Consider the following 25,899-nt stretch of genomic DNA (forward strand, 5'->3'; position numbering starts at 1 on the left):
AACTACCTGCAAAATAGTTGTGATCAACAGTAAACTACTGAAATGCTAAACGCCAGTTTACCTCACGTAAATTGTCCTATGTTAAAATATCCGACTAAGATTTTCCGAGTCCTTTCAGCGAAAATAACGTAAGATACACAGGTTCAATTTCGATAATGACGTGAAATGTCTTTAATTTTCAAACATAAATTATGTTAAAAATCAATATAATAGTATGTCTCAATAAGATTAAATCACAACGGCATAGCGCATCAAATTTTGGAGGGTTTATATTCGAGTTATTTTCTGCCTGTATAAATTTGCAAAATATAAACAAATCAAATTAATTGTATATTTTATAGAAAAGATGGTTGTTTTTACTATCTACAACGTTGCAAGAAACTTAATCCCCGCAAATTGAAATAAACTTGATATATTTTGCATGAGCATAATTAAATCGCTACATAACATATAATTAAATAAACTCAATCCATGCAATGCAGCAAATGTGGCCTTTAACACAGCATCATGTTTACAACTATTATATAAGGTTTTGTACTTATGAAAACAAAGCTTAGCTGCATAGTTATCGAACATTTAATATCACTGATGGACACTAATTAATTTGACCCAAAAGTAATAATTGTAAGAAAATGGCATATACAAAGATGTTACCAGACTTAAACAACCTGAAAACGATTGATTTTCGTATCGTATTTTAATTTTGCAAACGATTACAATTGGAAACGCATTATGTTTATACAGTGGCTTTTAACACTTTCAAACTAACAAAGTTCAAAATTTGACTGGATATTTAAGTCATACATTCTTTGAATCAAAACACTGTATCAATACTGAGGCCATAGTGCATCTACATCTTGCGTGTGACGTCACTTTGCATCATGCTTTCATGTTTTGACAGGTCAAAAGTGACGTGCAGGTAGTAATGCAGTATATCAACCAATGAATACGCATTAAGTCTCTGTATGGTAATATTGTAAAACACGAACGAATTGATGAATAAAACACGTTACGTATTAATGACGGTTTAAACGTATATACGGATACAATATTAAAATATATAATAAGATTAATTTCAATGCCTTACCAAAATATTTATAGACTGTATGATACTGTTCACAGTACGATCCTTCAATGACCTTATCTGTTGATAGGACGTTAAACGCTGTACAACCAACTGGTCCCAGTTTTAGCTGACAGAGTTAGGGCTAAAAAGACGTCGCCTTAGTTACATCTACACGTCTCAATTGCGATATTAACGGTAATATAGCCAACAAGTGCCAGTACAGTAAAACGTATAATTTCCTATCGAAATCTGGACAACCTACCCCCTCTCTCCAATAAGAACAATAACAACAATAATATTGTACTTTCTTTTTTCCATGAAACAGATTTATGTATTAGTTACAATACAATCTTGAAGTCCCTTAAATATATATATATACATACCAGAAACATAGTTGCACTATTTGGATATATCATTTTTGTATTACATATCTCATCAAGTCATAATCTTGCATTTAAATTTCATAATTTCTTTTCACACAAGCTTTCTAAAACTATTTCTCTATGATGTATATTTACCGAATGTTGCGTAATATTCCATAAAAGAAGTGAATCGAAAGTATATTGACACGGGCAGTAAAACGTTATACATAAAATTAAATATTTCCTTTGGTAGTTTGTTATGTTTTAATATCCGTGTACTAGAAAATTCAGAAAGGAGAAAACTATCGTTAAACCAAAGGATGAGGTTGCTTGCCATGATAAATATAAAAATTGATTCAAGAAAAGCGACATTTGACTGACGGTCAGATTTTTTAAAACGGTTTGCATACATTAAAAATACGACCTGGATATAGTCTTGGAAAACGCTAAGGATGCTTGTAGACATGTATATATTTGCTGCATAATCGGAAGACACGTCGCCTACTATCCCTTCAAACATATGCATCATGATCATACCAAACGCCGACAGCAAATACACATATTCCCGAGATTTCAAACCTTTCGATGAACTGTCAGGAGTACAGTTATTTACCAAACAAAAAAATCCAGCAAGTATCACAATCATCATTACAAGTTTTAGAGTAAATTCATATATTTCAGCAACGTATCCAATGCTTTCTAAATTTCCAATGTCCAATGCCATGACGACGTAACACACAACAAGACCGATACCTGTTGTTAAACTCACAGCCAGTGTTATCAAATGGTACAACTTCCTTCTTCCTTGATTTTCAGAAATCGGATCCTCAACTGATGTGATATTATCAGGCAGTATTGTCAAGTCCCTGGTACCTCTCTCTGTGTACGGTGATCCGATTACAGGGAAATAAGTTTCCGTGGGTGACCATATCTCAAGAATAATTGCAGCTAAAAGAAGACTATACTCCACGTATATTGGATGTACAAATTTCCGTAATTTAACCTTAAGAAAAGTCATTGTAGTATTGGTTTTTAAGCAGGAAATTAAATTATCTTCATAGTCAATGTTAATCAAATACGACATTGTATCGCTCATCAGGTATATGTACAACGTCACAGATATAATTGCGGTTAGCATCATCAGCATAACGTTATTCACCAAAATTGTCTGTTTCAGTTTGAATGATGAAAAGTAAGTGATAAAAATAAGTTGTGAAAAAAGGCAAAAGATCAATAAGATATTGAAACAAAATAAAACGTCCCAATAAAATCCTCCAGAGGTATATACTGAACAATCGATTTGCTTCCCGATAAAAAACGCACAATACAATCCTGATGTCAGACCGAAAATCCACAGAAATATCACTTGAACTTTCATTGTATTTGAGTTTCGTCGTGCAACAACAACGGATTGGAGGCCTTGTTTCCGAACAAGGCATCCCATAATATAGCTGCCAATCACCCCAGAAACCATTAGTAAGGACAGAAGAATCAGGACAAATCCCAATCGGAGATCCATATGGGTTGGTATCCATTTGGTGGCGGAGAATATTATCACTGTTGCAAGAACGATCAGAAACAGAACGCGGGACGAAATGGTACAATCATAATACCAGGATCCATTCTGTCGTCTACGGTAATTTCCAGCAGTGAACGGTAGAATGAATGTTGATGCGAACAGCTTGCCTAACAAGGAATCCATGGTCAAGGAGAATCTAAAAGAAAGATCTGATAGGAATATTTTGTTTCTGAAATATCGACTATTACGTTCCTCAATATCATTGTGAAATCATAAGGATGTTTATTTTCTTCTACATTGAATTGTTTTCTGGTTTACGATACGTTACGATTTATACATAAATTTTTTTTCAAACTCTGAAATTTCTACCATAAGATATATATATGATATACCAATTTATATTCTTATCGTAATTATGTGTTTAAAAATTGACACTATAAGCAATATCAGTGAGAAATTGACACTCAAAAATTATAACCGTGACACTTAAATCTGTATACTATATTTTTCCTTGTTTTGAGTACTAATAACGAAAATTTGCTATAATAAACGTGTTACAAGTATCACGGACACATTCCATAATTATATGAATTACATAAGACAGGGGTACTTGTACATACAGTGGTTTATATATGAATATTAAGACTTACCTGTGGTTAGCATTAACGGCCGTCGCCTTAGTCTAGTACAGAGGTTACTTCGTTAAACACATCTGATGAAGTCTCTCAAAACATTCCTGCCTTATGCTACAATACAGAGCGTGTCTCTATTTATACTCAGCGAAACAACGAGGATCAATTTAGGAGAAAAAAATTGAATTACGTAGGATTGCGGAAGATTTTTTTTCTTTTGTTGCTGTTTGAGATTTTAAAAGATTGATAAGATGATATGCAAACCTATTCAGACGACTGTCAAAACGTCTGTGACCGATTGTTTATTACATCAAACGCACAGGCACGCACACACACATACACACAGAAACACCCTTAAACACCCATTCACAAACACAAACACTTCATTAGGAACACGTGGTAAGATGTACAATGCAATTATCAATTTCTACTTCTTATTTCTAGTCAGTGTGTTTAAATAATTGTCAGTCATATTTTTTTCAGAATCGATAGAGCACTAACTAATGACGTAGTAATGAGGAGTGACCGACGGTTACGAACAGCGTGCAACGCGATTAAATCTTACCTCGAAATCTTAACATTCTATACCTGTTATTTTTCATAAACTCACTTTCAACTATATTTTGAGTTACTACTATATTTTGAGTTATCTTATACTGTATCACTTGTCAGTCACAAGTTCGATGAACAGAAATTGTAATGTTTGAAGTAGCATTACATGGAAGTTTATTAAAATATATACTGATTAACAAAAGTTAAAAAGAGATATATTTTGCAAATATAAAGTTTAACTACTATATTACTACATTTCACAGTTCTCATTTACATACGGTGGCTTATATACCCGTACGGAATTGCCATAGAATTTGAACATTTCTAAACTTCCTTGTCTTGAACTGATACACAATAGTATAACAGCTTTGAAATATAGAAATTTTACAACAAATTGAAATTGAATCCTGTTGAAACGTATACAAAAAAGATTCGTTGCCTTCTGCGTTCATACTACCGTATTTGTCGTCAAAATGAAGGTCATTCGTCATGTTATATTTGTATAAAAACAAACAAAAAATAAAAATAAAACGTTTAAATGCTGTACAAGGAAAAAACAGTCTAAGCGGGTTGCTACAATGGTAACCCGCATTTTTTATTTGTTGAATGACAAATAAAAAAATGTTTAAATCAAATACAATGGTAACTATGGTAGCCTTGGTTGCTAGGATAATACAGTTCCAGTGAATGTGCATCGATATGAATAAAATTAGAAAATACACTTAACAACATTTTGCATTGCTTTTTATAGCTTTTAGGATTATAATTAATTTGAATACCAATAAAAACACTTTTATTCATTCATGACTGTCGTTATGTCCAAGCAGTGACACACTGCTCTGGAAGTGACCCTGTCGAATGTTGCAGAATGAAGCCGCCATTGTTTACTTTACCGTCAACGAAAATTGAATGTGCAACCATGAAATAAAAACAATTGTCAGAATACCCTTGTTTTATGATTAGATATAATGTATCCCTAACATGTCCCTCCCTTTTTTTAGATGTTGAGGAACCAACGCGAGCGTTAATCCTATATATATGAATTTCGAATATATGAACCGTGACACTACTCAAAAGAGATAACTAAGACTATCAAGGTAACACGGCATACCTCGGGATATCCATCAGCAGTACTCGTGTGCCATCTGCTATCTAGGTAAATGAACGTAAGATGCACACATGCGATTGTGCTTTTGGAGGTTGGTAATACATACATAAGGTCAAAAATAAATTACACTGCAACATACAGCTACTTCATCCTTCTACTCTCATCGGTGATGCTAGGTTTTTAAAAAGTTGAAATGCGAATGGGTCTAAACTGATATTGAAACAAGATGGAAGCGAATAAAACCCCAACATTATATGAATTTCAAACATTAGAGGAATTTTGATAAGAAACAGACAGTGTTTTATATATAATAATTAGTCTTACCTGTAGTTAGTGTATACGCCTTTATCTGGTACAGGTGCTGCTTCGTTAAACAATCTAATGAAGTCTCTCAAAGTCTTATTAAACACGCATGAACTCACGGACATACGGAAGCACGTGCAAACACCGATATACTCGTGAATTATAGTACACAGTAAGATGCACTTGAAGAAAACTTTCCCAATCTTATAAATAATAAATAAATATGAATTGAAAATGACCATCCATCTTCATAATCCGACTCAAAGAGACAAATTTTCACAGGTAGAAAGTCGTTACAACAGTGACACTACACCGGACTAAATATACAAACCTACACTAATAAGCAGAAGTTAATTTATTTACAACCGGATTATCCGAAGCACAACTCTCACTTGTAAATAGCAGTTAATTTATTATGTATTGACCATCGAGTAATCCAACCCAAAACTCAACAACGGTAAAAAGTAGGTACGGTTATTTTTTGACAAACTCGTAATCCGGAGCACACTTCTACACTGGTAAACAGTTATTAATTTATTGTTATCTGGATTATCCGGGGATTAACTCTACATTGGTAAACATTAATGTATATAAAAAGTAATCAGGATTCTTGTCAACCGATCTTCACGACAGAAAAGCTCCCTATACTATAGTTGAAAAAAGGATATTCATGCGCTTTGTTATGTTAAAAATTTAGGAAGCAGTGAAGGAATATCATTAATTAACCATAAACAAGCAAGATGTTTGCGTGTTAAATTTTTCAATGTTTTCGTCTAGTTGTTAATATGTATACAATCACGACATTTACGGTTTTCTTATACTCTTCATCATAGTTTAGCCTTGGATAAACATTATTTTATGACGGTTTTTTGCACATAGTTCTCAAGTGATACTATGAATTAGCTATATTTAATATGGTACGGATTCATTGCATGTTTTGCCTTCATTGTTATGACGTATGGGTTGAAATATATGACACTGTTTTGCTTTGTTGCTGTTAGCGTAATTTCGTAAGTTTTACCCTTTTGAATAATGTGAATTGCAATATGGTTGATTTGTTTTAAAATGATTGCCAATATTAGGCTTTTAAATAAAACAAGAGATCCCAGAGGGATCTTGTCGCCCACCATTGTAATATCTTCATTAGTTCTTTATCAGTTCGATCTTTTCTCTTCTTTTCTCTAATCTGTTTGATCAAGTCATGTTAGCAGTAAATGCACATTGAGGTAACTTTTGATCTTAACTTAATAATTTTGTGTATTAAAGACAACATTCAAAGTAAGTTTGTCATTTCACATATTTACTAGTACATGTACAGTACTAATGTGAAAGAAATAGAATCAATCATTGCAATATGAGAAAGATCTGTTAAGTTTTTCCTTTAGCCATTTTGTTTTTATGATCAGTCTCAAAATATAACATGCACAACGAGGGATCAAGGGGAACCTACATATGAAATTTGAGAAAGATCCCTCAAGTTATTCTTGAGAAATAGTACTAACAAACCATCAATGTCAAAAATCGAAGATGTCTGCCGTCCGGCCATTTTGTTTATCTGATCAATTTCAAAAGTAAACATGAACAATAAAGGATAGTGGGGAACCTGCATATAGAATTTGAGAAAGAACCCTCCAGCACTTCCTGAGAAATACCACTAACAAACTGTTAAAATCAAAGATTTATTTATCCGATAAGTCTTTTATGAAAATATGCATAACGACATACCAAGGGGAACCTACATATCCAGTACTTCCTGAGTAATAGCCATAACAAACCTTCCCTGTCTAAATCAAAGATGGCTGTCTGTCTGCCATTTTGTTTATATGATCAGTCTCAAAAGTAAATATGCATAACTAAGGACCTAGGGAAACCTACATATAAGATTTGAGAAAGATCTCAAGACTACTTATTGAGAACCAGCGATAACAAACATTCACTTCAAAATCCAATATGGCTGCCTATCGGCCATTTTGTTTATCTGATCAGTCTCCAAATCAAACAAGCACAACTACAGACTGCAAAACGAAGGACCAAGGAAAATCTGTATATCAAATTTGAGAAAGATCCCTCCAGTAGTTCCTGATAAATAGCCATAACAAACCTTTAATGTCACAATCCAAAATGGCTGCCTATCGGCCATGTTGATTATCCGATCAGTATCAAAAGTTGCCTTGCAAAACGTATGACCTAGGGGAACCGACATTTAAAATTTGAGAAAAATCCCTCCAGTATCTCTTGAGAAATAGCTATAACAAACCTTCACTGTCAAAATCCAAGATGGCTGCCTGTCGGCCATGTTGTTTTTCTGTTCAGTCTCAAAAATTATCCTGCACAACAACTACAGACCAATGGGAACCTACATATAAAATTTGAGAAAGATTGCCCTGGTACCTCCTGAGAAATAGTGATAACAAACCTTCACTATCAAAATCCCAGATGGCTGCCTGTCGGCCATGTTGTTTATCCAACCAGTCTTAAAAGTTGCCCTGCACAACAAGGGACCAAGGCAACCTACATATTAAATTTGAGAAAGATCCCTTTGGTACTTCCTGAGAAATAGCGATAACAAGAATTGTTTAAGGACGGACCACGGACGCAGAGCGATTTGAATAGCCCACCATCAGATGATGTTGGGTTGAAAACATATTGCTATCAAATATCTTATTAACTTGATGGAATAATCGGGCGTTGGAATTTTCTACATTCGACTTTCTTTTTAAATGTTACTATTCTTATATCATTTCTTTTTTCATATACCTTTTTTATTTATCTCGCCAGCATGTTGATAAATGGAGAACAGCTAGGGTAGGGGGTTCAATTCTCCTGAACAAATCATGTCCTCTGCAGGAGGGCCTCGTTACACCTCACTCACTTTGATACACTATCGACTTATAATTTACTAGACGTCATATTATTATCATTTGTTTTTACATTATTCCCTAGATTTTGTTGTCGATTTCCTGTTTCATGCCTACTTTTACCCTTTTTTCACCCTTCCCTCGCTCACCACCATATCAAAAGTCAAATATAACACTAAGTGGCTTGAATTGGATGAAATCACGATTTTCTTGTAAACTCCTGTATTTGGCTTGTGGATTGCGACAATGTATCAAGTTTACTAGAACCATATATACAACGTACTTGATAATTTTCGTTTTCCGTTTTTGAAAATATTAGCTGATTCAAACTTTTGTACCTCAAAACATAGACTGCTTGCAAAAAACGTTCTTCCCGCAAATGGTCCGATGTTAAAATATCTGTTCGGGTCCTTTCAATGAAAATAACGTAAGAAACACCAGATCAATTTCAATAATGACGTGAAATGTCAAGTCTTTATTTTTAAAGCATAGGTTAAAATCAAGTTAAAAGTAGGTTTGAAGAAGATTAAATCACATCAAATTTTGGAGGGTTTTATTTTCGAGTTATTCTTTGGCTGTATACATGTGCGAAATATGAACCAAGCTAATTAATTGTAGTTGGTTGTTTTTACTGTTTACAGCGATGCAGGAAACTAAAACCCCGCAAATTTAAGTAAACCTGATAACTTTTGCATCAACATAATTAAATAGCTACATAACACCTCATTTAATAAACACAATTCATGATATGCAACAAATGTGGCCTTTTACACAGTATCATATTCACAACTATTGCATACGGTTTTGCATTAAGATTACAATGTTCAGCTGTATAATTAACGAACGTTAAATTACACCGATGGACACTAATGAACTCGACCTGAAATGAATCATTGTAAGAAAATAGAAGATAAAAAGAAGTAAATAGACTCTAAAGGCCTCAAAACGATTGATTTTCGTATCGTGTTTTATTTTTGTAAACAATTAAAATTTGAAACACATAGGGTTTATGTAGTGTCTTTCAAAGTTTTAGAATTAAATAAAGTTCAAATTTTGACTGAACACTCAAGTTTTACACAGGTTTGAATCAGTACTTAGGCCACACTGCATGTACATCTTGCATATGACGTCACTATACATCGTGCCTTCATGTCTTGTCCGGTCAAAGGTCACGTGCAGGTAGTAATGCAGTATATCAACCAATTAATACACCGTCAGTCTCTTTTGCAACATTGTATAAAACGAACGTATTTATAAATAAAACACGTTACGTATTAACGGTTTAAACGTATATAAGGATATAACCTTCAAATAAATTAATAAGATGTATGTTTCATGCTTAACCAAATATATTATAGACTGTATGATACTGTTCACAGTTCGTCCTTCAATGACCTTATCTGTTGCTAGGACTTTACGCGCTGTACAACCAACTGGTCCCAGTTTTAGCTGAGTTAAGGCTAAAATGGTGCCACCAGAGTTAAATGTACACGCCTCATTGTATAACTCTGAAAGTTATGTATTATTTATATTTAATACAGTAGAACTTTTAATTTCCTATCGTAATCCGGGAAACAAACACACTAAACAAAGCAAAAAACCATTGTACTTTTTTCCAATGAAACAGATTCCTTTCCCAAAAATGTCCAACAATTATATATATATGTATACATTAAAATTATTTGGATTTAAGATAAAGTATCTTTTTATTACATATCATCAAGCAAGAATCTGGCATTTTAATTTTATAATTTCTGTCACACAAGCTTTCTAAAAATATTTCTCTATGATGTATATTTACCAAATGTTGCGTAATATTCCATAAAAGAAGTGAAACGAAAGTATATTGACATGGGCAGTAAAACGTTATACATAAAATGAAATATTTCCTTTGGTAGTTTGTTATGTTTTAATATCCGTGTACTCGAAAGTTCAGAAAGAAGAAAACTATCGTTAAACCAGAGGATGAGGTTGCTTATCATGATAAACATAAGAATTGATTCAAGAAAAGCGCCATTTGACTGACGGTCATATTTTTTACAACGGTTTGCATACATTAAAAATACGACCTGGATATAATCTTGGAAAACGCTAAGGATATTTGTAGACATATATATATATTTGCTGCATAATCGGAAGACACGTCGCCTACTATCACTTGCAACGTATGCATCATGATCATACCAAACGCCGATAGCAAATACACATACTCCCGAGATTTCAAACCTTTCGCTGAACTGTCAGGAGTACAGTAATTTACCAAACAAAAGAATCCAGCAAGTATCACAATCATCATTACAAGTTTTAGAGTAAATTCATATACTTCAGCAACGTATCCAATGCTTTCTAAATTTCCTATGTCCAATGCCATAACGACGTAACACACAACAAGACCGAGACCTGTTGTTAAACTCACAGCCAGTGTTATCAAATGGTACAACTTCCTTCTTCCTTGATTTTCCGAAATAGGATTCTCAACTGATGTGAGGTTATCAGGCAGTATTGTCGAGTTCCTGGTACCTCTCTCTATGTACGGTGATCCGATAAAAGGGTAATACGTTTCCGTGGGTGACCATATCTCAAGAATAATTGTTGCTGAAAAAAGACAATACTCCATATATACTGGATGTACAAATTCCCGTAACTTAACCCTAAGAAAAGTCATTGTGGTATTGGTTTTTAAGCAGGAAATTAAATTATCTTCATAGTCAATGTTAATCAAATACGACATTGTATCGCTCATCATATATATGTACAACATCACAGATATAGTTGCGGTTAGCAACATTAACATAACGTTATTCACCAAAATAGTCTGTTTCAGTTTGAATGATGAAAAGTACGTTATGAAAAGCAGTTGGGAAAAAAGGCAATAGATCAATAAGATATTGAAACAAAATAAAACGTCCCAATAAAATCCTCCAGAGGTATATACTGAACACTCGATCTGCTTCCCGATAAAAAACGCACAATACAATCCTGATGTCAGACCGAAAATCCACAGAAATATCACTTGAACTTTCATTGTATTTGAGTTTCGTCGTGCAACAACAACGGATTGGAGGCCTTGTTTCCGAACAAGGCATCCCATAATATAGCTGCCAATCACCCCAGAAACCATTAGTAAGGACAAAAGAATTAGGACAAATCCCAATCGGAGATCCATATGGGTTGGTATCCATTTGGTGGCGGAGAATATTATCACTGTTGCAAGAACGATCAGAAACAGAACGCGGGACGAAATGGTACAATCATAATACCAGGATCCATTCTGTCGTCTACGGTAATTTCCAGCAGTGAACGGTAGAATGAATGTTGATGCGAACAGCTTGCCTAACAAGGAATCCATGGTCAAGGAGAATCTAAAAGAAAGATCTGATAGGAATATTTTGTTTCTGAAATATCGACTATTACGTTCCTCAATATCATTGTGAAATCATAAGGATGTTTATTTTCTTCTACATTGAATTGTTTTCTGGTTTACGATACTGCATTACATTTATAATTGAAGGTAAACGACTTTTTAGGATTGTACAAGATGTATACATAATTTTATGTTTCAAAATCTGAAATTTCTACCATAAGATATATATATGATATACCAATTTATATTCTTATCGTAATTATGTGTTTAAAAATTGACACTATAAGCAATATCAGTGAGAATTTGACACTCAAAAATTATAACCGTGACACTTAAATCTGTATACTATATATTTCCTTGTTTTGAGTACTAATAACGAAAATTTGCTATAATAACGTATGTTAAGTATCACGGACACATTCCATAATTATATGAATTGCATAAGAGAGGGGTACTTGTACATACAGTGGTTTATATATGAATATTAAGACTTACCTGTGGTTAGCATTTACGGCCGCCGCCTTGGTCTAGTCCAGAGGTTACTTCGTTAAACACATCTAATGAAGTCTCTCAAAACCTTCCTGCCTTATGCTACAATAAAGAGCGTTTTCTCTATTTATACTCAACGAAACAACGAGGATGCAGTTTTGAAAAGAAAAAAAGATTGAAATACGGAAAGTGGAGTTGCGGAAGATTTTTCTTTCGTTGCTGTTTGTTACGAGATTTTAAAGGATTGATAATATATTATGTAAACCTATTCAGTCGACTGTCAAAACGTCTGTGACCGATTGTTTATTACATCAAACACACAGGCACACACACACACATACACACAGAAACACCCTTAAACACCCATTCACAAACACAAACACTTCAATAGGAAAACGTGATAAGACGTACACTGTAATTATCAATTTCTACTCCTTAATTCTCTTCATTGTGTTTAAATATTTGTCAGTCATATTTTTTTCAGAATCGATAGAGCACTAACTAATGACGTAGTAACTTGAAGTGACCGATATTTCACGGTTTTGTTACGAACAGCGTGCAACTCGATAAAATCTTACCTCGAAATCTTAACATTCTATACCTGTTATTTTACATAAACTTACTTTCAACTTTATTTTGAGTTATTACTACATTTTGAGTTACCTTATACTGTATCACTTGTCAGTTACATGTTCGAAGAACATACAATTTAATATTTGAAGTATCATTACATGGAAGTCTATTAAAATATATACTGAATAACAATAGTTAAAAAGAGATATATTTTGCAAATATAATGTTAAACTACATGTACTTAAAACTGCAATAACTACTATCGACTAAAACTTATAACATAAAAAACGTTCAAGGAGATATTAAAACATTTTTGTCTCATAAACTACCAGATGTGAAACCCAGAGATGGGTTTAACCGAACATATAGCGTAATGACATTTTGTGACGGGAACGTAAAACTTTATAATATACTTACCGTCGATCTTGTCGTTGATACAAATGGTCACATTTCACAGTTCTCATTTACATTCGGTGGCTTATATACCCGTAAGGAATTGCCATAACATTTGAAAATTTCTAAACTTCCTTGTTTTGAACTGATTTACAATAGTATAACAACTTTGAAATATAGAAATGTTACAACACATTGAAATTGACAGATGTTGAAACGTAATTGTATAAGTATTGAGCTGTATTTTTACGGCGTATACGCTAGTCTTAACGAAATTGGTAAAGAACATATATCTATGGTGCGTGTTAGTGCTTATACAAAAAAAGATTCGTTGCCTACTGCAGTCATACTACCGTATACGTCGTCAAAATGAAGGTCATTCGTTATGTTATATTTGTATAAAAACAAACACAAAATAAAACGTTTAAATGCTGTACGAGGAAAAAAAGTCTTAGCGGGTTGCTTCAATGGTAACTACGGAAGCCTTGGTTGCTAGGATAATACAGTTCCAGTGAATGTACATCGATATGAATAAAATTAGAAAATACACTTAACAACATTTTGCTTTGCTTTTTATAGGTTTTAGAATCATAATTAATTTGAGTACCAATAAAAAACACTTTTATTCATCCATAACTCCCGTTATGTACAAGCATTGACACTGCTCTGGCAGTGACGCGGTCGAATGTTCTAGAACGAAGCCGCCGTTGTTCATTTTACCGTGAACGAGAATTGAATGTGCATCCATGAAATAAAACATTGTCAGTATACTTTTGTTTTTTTATTAGATATAAGGTATCCCGAACATGTTCCATCTTTCAAGATATTGACAAACCAAGGGTGCGTATTTATATGAATTTCGAATGTATGAACCGTGTCACTACTCAAAAGAGATAGCAATGGCTATCAAGTTAGCACGGCAAACCTCTGGCTAGGATATCGACTTACATAAATGTATGCCATCTGCCATCTAGGCAGATGAACGTAAGACGCACACATGTGATTGTGGCTTTGGAAGTTGATAATACTTAAAAAAGACCAAAATAATACAGCTGCTTCATCCTTCAAGGACTGAAACCCCAAAAGTATTTGAATTTAAAAAATAAGAGAATTTTGATAAGATACAGACAGTGGTTTATATATAATAATCAGTCTTATCTGTAGTTAATATATACGCGTTTATTTGGTACAAGTGATGCTTCGTTAAACACATCTAAGGTAATCTCCCAAAGTCTTCCTGCTTTATGATACAACAAAACTTGTTTTCACTAATTATAAGAAACGAGGATGTATTTTTTTTAAAAGTTTTGAATAGCGGTAACCGGTGTTTGTCTGTCATATCTAAAAGCACTCACGGACATACGGAAGCATGCGCAAACACAGACATAATCGTGAATATGAGAACACGAAAAGATGCACTTGAGGAGGATTTTTTCAAACTTTTCTAATCTTAAATTAAAATATGAAGTTGATATGACCCTCTATCTCTATAATCCGACTTCAAGAAACTTCTCTTAACTGGTAAAAAAACCGGCAATGCAGCTACACACCTGTTGTCCAGATATCAATAAACAGCTATACACTAGTAAGCAGTATTTAATTTATTGACAACCGGGACATCGGAACACAACTCTAAAGTTGCAAAAAGTAGTTAATTTATTATTTATTGACAACTAGATTATCCGGACCACACCTCTACACTTGTTAATAGATCGGTAGTTAATTGATCGTTAATTCATAACCGGGTTATCCGGAGCACGTATCGTAGGAGGCGACTAATGCGTGAACCCCCCGCAAAATTGGGGGACACACAAGCGACCAAAATAAATCTGCTGCGAGGCAATGAGTTCTGTCCCCAGGCCGGGACATACCAAAGTCCTTCAAAATGGTAGTTGCTATACCCCGCTTAACGTTCAGCATTTAGGGGAATGGCAACATCTTGTTCACCCATTGTCAGTATAATGTGACCGGGCCGAATGCTATACTGGTTGCCTTCGGCATGGTATTTCATAAGCATTACTTTTCATTCTTGAACAAAAGATCATTTATGAACAACTGGGTTATCCGGAGCACAATACTGCACTTGTGTTACTATAATTTATTGACAAACTGGTAATCCGGAGCACACCTCGTCTTTGGTAAACCGTTGGTAATGTATTGACATCCGGGTTATCAGGAGCATAACTCGTCATTGGTAAAAAAATATTTATACGAAACGGATATTAAGACTCTGCTCAATCGATCTACACGACAGAAAAGCTCTCTACACTATAGTTGAAAATAAAGGATATTTTGCGCTTTGTCATGTAAAACATTCAGGAAGCAGTGAAGGTATATACAAATTAACCATTATCATGCAAGAAAATTGTGCAATGTCAGGTTCGTCTAGTTGTAAATATGCATACAATCACGACATTCAGGGTACCCTTATACGCGGAATCACATTCTTGTTAAGATATACATTATTTTATGATGTTACTTTGCATATAGTTTACATGTAATACTAAATATTATCCATATGTGATATGGTATGGAATAATTTCTTGTTTTACCTACAGCATGATGACGTATGGGTTGAAATATGTGTCACTAGTTTATCTTAAGCAGAGTTGCTTTTTTGCTGTAACTGTTATTACGCAAGCTAAGCCCTGTTGAGTAATTCGCACCGCAATATTGTTGATCTGTTTAAAAATATGATTCTCAATATTAAACTTTAATATCTTGTTAACATGATGGAATATTGAGGCTATGGGATTTTTCTCAACACGATTTGCTTTTTTGTATTCACCCTATGGGGGAACTTCAGTGGGGACTATTAATTTCGGTTTCAGTCCCAGCTTTTGACATCTGTTGCCAAACACTGTTAAGGGCTTTCGTGGGTTTGCTTCTGTCGCTAATTATTTGGATAACTCAGATATCGATTTCTTTAAAAAAAGGAATAGATCTAAGATACAACCTGAAGGCGTTCCGAATATGGAGATGTTCCGAATATGAATCAGGCACCTTTAAGGTTCCCGAAGGGGTAGACTGTTATATTAAATATGGCTATTGATTGATTTAGATATTTTTTTGTCTGACCAACGACTTTATTGGTAAAAATTCTTTTTAAACCAATGGCAATGATGTAATAAGATGTTCAGGTAGAAAAGTCACGCCAAGGCCACTGGCTCCAATGGCGAAAGTAAAACATGATTGGCGATTTGAAACTACTCTGGGCGAAAATGTCAAAGAGGGGCTTTCATCTAAGTTACTGTCGACAATAGATTTTTTTTAGCGATACTGTTTCTAGAGCAATTGTTACAGGTAAATAAAGCCCCACGACATCACTGTGTACTACGATGTCACGACTGAATACATTTTCAATGAATGGCAAGGTCAGGTATTGGAACTCTTTTGTGTTTTGACAAAATGGTCACCTGTCAACACAACGACCCCGTCTGATATCCAAATCGCAATTGATCAAATTATGGTTTCATTGTCTAGGTCCGAGGGGTGCTCTATGGAGAACAATATGGTAAGTTAGGGTCGGGAAATGATGATAAAATTGACCCCGGGGTATGCCCCACCTTTGCAGATTTAACCCCCGAACCTTACTTTGAAACGATCGAGATCCTCACTCCAAAATTATATATACAATTGCTGGGCATAAAAAAACTTATGCAGTCAAGATATTAGAATTGACCTTGGGGTCTACCCACAACCCTAGGGACCTAATTTCTTAAGTCACAATTTGGAAACAGTTGAGATCCCCACCCCATAAACATACAATTGATAGGACATGGAAATCTTATACAGATATGCTTCAAGGATTGGCTTTGAGATCTGGCCCTATCCCTGAGATTTTATTTGGAGAATATTTCTTCATGATTCCTTAGATATCCAGGTATGCGATAAGACAAATATCTGGGGCTCTTGTTTAAATCTTAATCATATTGATTGAACTGTCACTGTTAAATGAACGAATAACTAGTTTTCCAAACTGTATTATAAATGTATAAATCTGAACCCCTTTTTACCAATGTAAACTTTTTATATACACCGGTATGTATCCGAGCTCTCCGTAATACAACGGAAGTGATTATTAAGTCAGATCAGACCATTTATATTTGGAAACCAAGCCAAGGAAAGTGTTTTTATGTAGCACAAGCGACGTTTTTTGAATACCTAATTCTACGAAGGAATGCCTTGTTGAAACTAAGAAATACAGAATATAATATAAAACGATAGTTTGTATATAATCACTTAAAAACATAAATCAATAACATTAAATCAACACGGAAAAATTGCTGTCAATTCAACCAAATCTGAAATGACATTTATAGTCTTCATTTCAAAAGCAAAAAGGTATTATGAAACCGGAAATCTAAATATATTTGCATAGCTTTTGATCGACAATGCAATTATCTGAAGTACCCAGAAGCTAGACCAGGTGCTAAGGAAGTTAATCGGTTTCCTCTTTACCCTTCACAAATCGTTGTTTTCGTAAAAAATATATGAAATTTAGTTTTGAAGTTGCAATAATTTCATTTACAACAATAAAAAATACAATCAATGCATTTGTACCTATCTTGCGCTGACTTAGTAATTTAACTCGATTGACACGAAACGTTAGCTTTGGAAACTGTTTTATCCAACATAAATATTGCTTTGGAAAATCATCACTGAAAAGAAAACAGTACCTTGCGGGTCTTTTTTATGAATATATAATTAAAGTGAAATAAAAAGGATTGTTTCTTTCAAGAATATTGAGACATTAACATTACTTTCATATATCAAAGCACTATGAAAATGAAACACATGTATAATTATGTCTCACTAAAATAAATCTGTGAGTCAGAAAGTGTGTTTCTTACGTTTTTATTTCCAACCTAGAATTACACCATATGGAATATTTTGGACTTTAATAATGGTGATTTGTTGCCAGTATTGAGATGGGAAAAGATAGTTACATATTTAAAACATATTGATATTTAACATCTTATTGACCTAAGGAAATATATTGAGTCCAGGGAATTTTCTCAACTCGATTTTATTTTTTTTAAACACCCGATATTTGACTTGTGGATCCCGACAACGTTTTAAGTTTACTTGGACTGTATACGACGTATTTAGTGATTTACAACGGCATAGCGCATCAAATTTTGGAGGGTTTATTTTCGAGTTATTCTCTTCATGTTTAAATGTTTAAAAATGGACAAATCAAAACCAATTGTACTTCTTATAGACAACAAGTTGTTGATTTTCCAATTAACAGCGATGAAGGAAACTCAAACCCCCCAAATTTTAATTAACCTGATAACTATTGCACCAGCATCGTTTATTTGCATATGAAGAATCGCTTTATATAAATACAATTCATGCAGTGTGCGAAATGTTGCACTTACACACAGCAATATATTCACAACTATTACATAAGGTTTTGCATTATGATTACAATGCTCGCCTGTATAATTAACGGGGAGAACTTCAAGTGTGCTTCAATTACTGTATTATCGGTCAAAATCGAATGAAATGTCGGTAATTTGTTAAAAGTGATAAAAGTGATTTTTTATACTTATATAAAGGTATTGAATATAACATTCAAATTCATAACGTTAACTCGCCTCAAATATTTACCCTACGTTTCTCAATCCTTTCCGTATAATATATCAGATTGTATAAAACGAACGTATTCATCAATAAAACACATTACGGTATTAATGAAATAAGAATATTATATTCCAAAAAAATATTAGAATAAGATTTTTGTTCATGTCTTCCGAAATATATGATATACTGTATTATTCTGTTTACAGTACGTCCTTTAATGACCCTATTTTTTGATAAAACGTTAAACCCTGTTCATCTAAGTGTTCATAAGATTAGTTGACAGAGTTAAAAAAGCGTCACCATAATTAAATGCACACGTCTTAATGTTGCACTTTGAAATATCTACGGTAATATATTTGTTTTTAAGCAAACAAATGCCACAAAAAAATCTAAAAATTCGTACTTCTTTTTTTCCATCAAACATTTTCATGTATTAGTTACCATATCTTTAACGGCCGCGGTGGCCAAGTGGTTAATGCATTTGACATTCTGCTATAACTAGCCCTCCACCGCTCGGTCGCGGGCTCGATACTTACGTGGGACAGTCGCCAAGTACTTGCCGTCGGTCTGTGGTTTTTCTCCGGGATCTCCGGTTTTCCTCCACCACCATTTGTTTGTTTGTTTGTTTGATTTTGTTTAACGTCCTATTAACAGCTCAGGTCATTTAAGGACGGCCTCCCCTGTGTGCAAGATTCATGCGTGTAGTGTATGTGTGTGTATTTTGGGAGGCTGCGATATGTTCGTGTTTGTCTTCTTGTAATAGCGCGGAACTTATGCCGACTTTAAAGTGCTACCTCACTGAAACATACTGCCGAAGACACCCAGCAGGACGCCCCACCTGGTCACATTATACTGACAACGGGCGAACCAGTCGTCCCACTCCTTATTTGCTGAGCGTTAAGCAGGAGTAGAAACTGCCATTTTTAAAGACTTTGGTATGTCTCGGCCAGGGGACAGAACCCAAAGCCTTCCTCACAGGGGCGAACGCTCAACAAATGGCCAAAAGTGAGGCATTGTCAAGGGAGACATTAGGAAAAAGAAAGTTATTTAGAAAGGAGAGAAGAGATAAGGTCCCAAATTTAGTCGCCTCTTACGATCATGCAATTGGGGGCAGCAGGTACAATTCTTACGCCCTACCTGCAGGGCACCAATACCTGGCACAACCTCAAATGACCATAGCTGCTAATAGGACGTAAAACACAAACAAACAAACAAACAAACAAATACCATATGGTTAAGCCATTTTCAGAAATATTTTACATACATAAAACAATATTTGTATTTCAGACAAAGTATTTTTTATTACATAAATTCAAGAAATAATATCCGTGTCAAAATTTCCTTTCACACAAACTTGCTTCCATATGTCTATGATGTATATTTACCAAAGGTTGCAAAGTATTCCATAAAAGAGGTGAAACGAAAGTAGATAGACACGGGTAACAACACTTTATGCATGATATGAAATATTCCCTTTGGTACTTTGTTATGTTTAATTATCCGTGTACCGGAAAACTCATTAAGGAGAAAACTATCGTTAAACCAAAGGATAAAGTTGCTTATCATGATAAATAAAAGAATTGATTCAAGAAAAGCGACATTTGACTGACGGTTAGATTTTTTACAACGGTTTGCAAACATCAAAAATACGACCTGGACATAGTCTTGGAATATGCTGAGGATGCTTGTAGACATATACATCTTTGCTGAATAATCAGCAGACACGTCACCTACTATCCCTTCAAACATATGCATCATGATCATACCAAACGCCGATAGCAAATACACATATTCCCGAAATTTCAAACCTTTTGATGAACTGTCATAAATACAATAGTTTACCAAACAAAAAAATCCTGCAAAGTTCGAAATCACCATGACAAGTTTGAGAGTAAATTCATATACTTCAGCAACGTATCCAATGCTTTCTAAATTTCCTATGCCCAACGCCATAACGACGTAACACATAACAAGACCGAGACCTGTTGTTAAACTCACAGCCAGTGTTATCAAATGATACAACTTCCTTCCTCCTGGATTTTCAGAAATCGGATCCTCAACTGATGTGAGATTATAAGGCAAAACTGTCAAGTTCCTGGTTTTTCTCTTCGTGCACGGTGATCCGATTTCAGTATGATGAATTTCCATAGGTGACCATATCTCAAAAATAGTTGCAGCTGAAAGAAGACTATACTCCATATATGTTGGGTGTACAAATTTTCGTAATTTAACCCTAAGAAAAGTCATTGTAGTACTGTTTTTTAAGCAGGCAATCAATTTATCTTCATAGTCGATCTCTATCAGAAACGACGTTGTATCACTCATCAGATAATTGTACAACATCACAGATAAAATTGTGGTTAGCATCAATACCATAACGTAATTCACCAAAATATTATGTCTCAGTTTGAATGATGAAAAGTACGTGATGAAAATTAGTTGTGAAAAAAGGCAAAAGATCAATAAGATATTGAAACAAAATAGCACGTTCCAATAAAATCCTCCAGATGTATGTACTGAACACTCGATCTGTTTGCCGGCAAATAAAGCACAATACAATCCCGATGCAAGACCGAAAACCCACAAAAATATCACTTGAAGTTTCGATGTTTTTGAGTTTCGTCTTGCAGCAACAACGGATAAGAGGCCTTGTTTACGAACAAGGCAACCCATAATATAGATGCCAATCAACCCGGATACCATAAGTACGGACAGAAGAATTAGGACAAATCCCAATCGAAGATCCATATGTGTTCGTATCCATCTGCTGGCAGAGAACACTATCACAATTGCAAGGACGATCAAGAACAGAACACGGGACGAAATGTTACAGTCATAATACCAGGATCCATTCTGTCGTCTACGATACTTTCCAGCTGTAAACGGGAGGATGAATATTGACGTCAACAGCTTGCCAAAAAGGGAATCCATTGTCAGGAAGAATCTAAGAGAAAGAACGAGACGCATATAAGACTCAATCAGTCAATCCGCAAGTGCAACTAAAATCCGGTTAAAATGTGTAAATATTTACATTTTTCACTGAATGAAATCTACAGATATATTTAATTTTAGAAAATGTATAGTTTTTAACAATATTATAGATTTTAATATGTGATGGAGGATTTATATGCGGTCAAAAGTAAGGAGGTGTTCCCGACCCGCTTCACATGTTTGACTTGTACACTTCCGGTTGTAAAAAGCAGAAGCCTGTAGCGCACTTTTATGCCGCTAAACCTGGCTTTTGAAGCCCCATTACTGTCAGATAAATAGGTCATTATGTAAATTTGGCTGAAATATGGCAACGTAGTTCAATCATTAAAGATATAATTTTAAAAACGATTTCGTATTCATTCACTGGCCATTCCGTTATATCTTTCAACCACGATACCTAACCAACACTTTTGTGATAGCTATTGTACACCATGTACACACCACACCGTACATCGTGTAATTTTTTCGAATCCTACAACTGTAATATATGCCTTATTGAAATAGATTCCACAGAAACATGGCAATGTTTTGAATTTCTTAAGTGCATTGTTGTCCTGAAGTCATTTGTGATTGCATCAAAACATTTTTTGACTTTTCTTTTTTCAATTTATAATTTCTACTTTTGGACACTTTAATATAATCAATTCAGCCGCTTGTCTTGTTAATTCTGTATATCAAAATGTTCTAAGTGGATGTACGAAACCCATCAAAAGACATTTTCCCAAAAACTTCCTTGGATGAGTCAATGATAAGGTAACAGAATTAAAAACAAAACGTCTCCGTATAGTAAAGGACGCCCAACTTAACAACAATATGACAATGTAAATATTTCCACAAAAACGCGTTTGAGTTTAATGAGAAGTAAACGCAATTAAAACAAAATAAGTTCCTCCTCGCGTAGTGACGTTAGGTCTCTAAAAACAAAATTGAAATGATAAGAAGGAATATTGTAAAACTGATACGCCTGAAAACAAAATACTGTTAGAAATAAACTGTCCATTGTCCTATGACTTAATTTAGTTGATATAAGTAAACAGTATTGTTTGGTTTGACAAAAAAATACAGATCATATGTTCGAAATGAAGAACGTTAATGTCAATATAGATTTTAACAGAAGTTTACATAACATTGTTAGCTATGACAATTTTGAACAATACGTTTAGTTATTTTAATAATGGTTATTTTCTCAATGGGTTTATTGAAAAGTATTACATTGCTATATGAACACAGTGGTTTATAGGGGAATATAAAGTCTTACCTATAGGTAATGTATACGTCTTTGTCTGTTGCTCCGCTAACTATAACTGTATGTAGTGTCGCTTCTCAACGCTGTAATGCATTTACACTATTTATCAACAAGTAGGAAATAGGTGTTGTAGGATACTCAGAAGGAAGAATGGTGTTATCATAAAAAAGATTTGTTATAGTTTCAAGTAACATGCGTCATTTTAATTTTGAAATATGTAAGATATATCGTTCATGGAAATTAAAATGTTTATGATAGTATTGATATCTTAAGAGGCGAATAGAATGATTAAACCCCAAATAATAAGATATCTCAATATTCAATACTATTTATTTTTTCTAAAAGGTCAATTTTAAATGTCTACATGAATTCTCTTTGATACGGAACTTTTTGTAGAAACTGAGAACCCGAACGCCCATTAAAAAAATGTAAATCAAAAGTAAAAATATAAAACTAACAACTACTCTAAACAGGTAAAAAAAGTAGCACTAGAGTTATATCGTTCAAGTTTCCACCGTGTTCTGTAACGTATTACACTTGAACTTCTATGAGAATAGGGAGTACTTAAACGCCTTAAATGTTTCACCGTGTTAAAATATATTGAATTACCTTATTTTCTGCGAAATCTACTCTTAGCGTATATTAATTTTCTGACAAAAACGCGAACATAATCTTATTTCGATTTCAAAGCTGGTTATGGTATTTTTCTCACCACCACCCCAATATGATTACAGAAGGTCGTGTTTGGCAATATATTTACATGTAACTCACACAAAATATGTATTGTATTTCTTTCTTTCAAGAAAGTATTTTTTGCAGGTATATTGAGAAAATTTATTTCATTAGTACATGTTAACCTTGCCAAATGACACACAACTGTGTAATTATTTCCCCGTTTTCATTGACTTAGTCGCCCTTTGTGTCGCAATGGTTATAATTGAAAATCAAAATATGACTAACAGGAAATAATGTTTACAGAATTAACTCGTTAATTACATAACGTGCTTTTACAAACAATTTCATAAAAGCGCTAACAGCGAAATTAAGGAAGAAAGAGGCAAATCAGAACAGGAATAAAACCTTTTAGGATTAAACAGTTCAGTTAATGCGTATCATATAATTCACCAACACGTCTACCTTCCAATGATTTATGATCATTTTAGTGTAATCAGAGTTGGCCCTTTACCCTTCCCGGTAGTCCGAATTATTCTGACGTTTTATCGACTTTTTTATATCGGTCTGTCGTAGAATAACGTCAGAACTCCGGCCCTCTATAAGATGCGGGAAATAAGCGACCCGCGCCTGGGTCGCACTTCAAACTGATATTTTAGAAACAAATCGTCACTTTCACACACATGTCGCAATTCATTCCCCGAAATGAAATGTTTGTAGTCTGGGTTTTTTATGTGATCTGAAAATAATATCCTGAACACTTTCAAGCTTATCTTTAATTTCTCTGATGTCCGATCCCAAATGTGTTGTTTAAGTCTTGAACGTGGCGTTCGGGTTTCCTCCGACGTTCTTCGAACTTTGGGAATCTGTTTGCTTTGTTTCTTTATTTTCAATTTCAACAATTTTTATTGAAAATATAAGCAATATTCAATAGGATCAGACATCAGGCATACCCTATCTTAATTTAATTTAAGAGAGAGGGAGAACTCCATTGCAGAAATATTTATTCAATTAACTGGTAGAACTGCCGGTCAGTACCAACGTACCTGGAGTATGCTTTGATGTCCTGCCACAGCAATTGCCCAGGGATTATGTGGACCGGAAGTGTGGCAGGAAGTTCTCGAGACTGTCCCTTGGAACACGATCGGGCCAATTATTAGATTAACCTTAGAAACCGAGCAGTTCGGAAGTCCTTACAGACCATCAGGTAATTTCAATAAACTTATACCAATTACTCGACTCACTGTTAAAAGGAATTGTTGAGTATTTATTATCTCATTAAAATTTATTAACACTTCACGTCATTATAATTTCTGCTTACAGATTAAGGGTTATTCCTTTTTCAAGTTCAGCATATTCCCTTTACTATTGATTGCACACATACACTTTTGGTCAACAGTGTGATCAATATGAAATCTGCCTTCGCGTCACAAAGCCGGTCAGCCGAGTGATTTATTTTTTAAATATTGGTTATTCTATATCCTATTATATTACCATTGATTCGTTGTCACCTTGGAAAGAAGACTATACTCAGACATTCGCGGTTATGGCATGAATATAGATTACAACAAATTAGTTTGATCATTAATCGAAACATGATTTTGACAAGTGATTTTATCTTGCAGTGAATGAAAAACAAAGTGATAGACATTATATTGATATTAAAGGAGAATTCCTTACTTTAGACTTATTCTTAAATTCGTTCGGATAAAATCATCTCTCAGGAGAGGACTTTTAACACAAAGAGATATTAAGTTAAAGCTCTATTTTTATGGAATGGAACAAAGTTATACCGTTTTTCGCATCAAAAGAGTAATATATGATGTTTGGTTATTTTTGTTTTTTAATTCAACTTAAGATAACCAATTGAAAAAATAAAACGAACACCTGGTTGACAAATTAATAATTTATTTCCCCGATTTTTCGAGTTTTCTGCAACATTGTTAAAAGGCTACAACTCTGAGAAAAATATGGCGTAATACACTGACATATTTTCCTTATTTCACGAAAAATTTCCGGGTGATCGGATCGACAGTATTTCGTTAACAATACATTGTTAAATAAAAGGTAGATTGCTTCCTTATAGTTTTGTTTCCTTTGAGAACTTCTTAACTGCTTATATATTGATTTTACATTTTCTGTTGTAGTATCACGCAGTACAACGGTTAAGTGGCTTTATTAG

The 25,899-nt window shown here is 34.1% G+C and overlaps 2 protein-coding genes across 2 annotated transcripts; both read right to left on the reverse strand.

Annotated features, from left to right (window-relative positions):
* Positions 1-1,474: 1,474 nt before the first annotated feature.
* Positions 1,475-3,676, reverse strand: LOC110460141. The gene is made up of 2 exons (XM_021512878.1): positions 3,598-3,676; positions 1,475-3,143 (listed from the first exon to the last, which is right to left on the reverse strand). Exon 2 carries the CDS (start codon positions 3,128-3,130, stop codon positions 1,568-1,570), a length of 1,563 nt encoding a protein of 520 aa, XP_021368553.1. The 5' UTR covers positions 3,131-3,143; positions 3,598-3,676; the 3' UTR covers positions 1,475-1,567.
* A 5,189-nt stretch (positions 3,677-8,865) lies between these two features.
* On the reverse strand, positions 8,866-12,348 carry LOC110460137. Its single transcript, XM_021512874.1, has 2 exons — positions 12,260-12,348; positions 8,866-11,762 (listed from the first exon to the last, which is right to left on the reverse strand). The coding sequence occupies exon 2, from the start codon at positions 11,747-11,749 to the stop codon at positions 10,457-10,459; it is 1,293 nt and encodes a 430-aa protein (XP_021368549.1). The 5' UTR covers positions 11,750-11,762; positions 12,260-12,348; the 3' UTR covers positions 8,866-10,456.
* Positions 12,349-25,899: the final 13,551 nt, after the last annotated feature.

The sequence above is a fragment of the Mizuhopecten yessoensis genome, unplaced genomic scaffold, assembly GCF_002113885.1.
Source record: "Mizuhopecten yessoensis strain PY_sf001 unplaced genomic scaffold, ASM211388v2 scaffold10327, whole genome shotgun sequence".
Taxonomy (NCBI): domain Eukaryota; kingdom Metazoa; phylum Mollusca; class Bivalvia; order Pectinida; family Pectinidae; genus Mizuhopecten; species Mizuhopecten yessoensis.

Bases quoted from the DNA above. Each gene is read 5' to 3' on its own strand.
- LOC110460141 (XM_021512878.1), bottom strand. From the start codon at position 3,130: ATGGATTCCTTGTTAGGCAAGCTGTTCGCATCAACATTCATTCTACCG.
- LOC110460137 (XM_021512874.1), bottom strand. From the start codon at position 11,749: ATGGATTCCTTGTTAGGCAAGCTGTTCGCATCAACATTCATTCTACCG.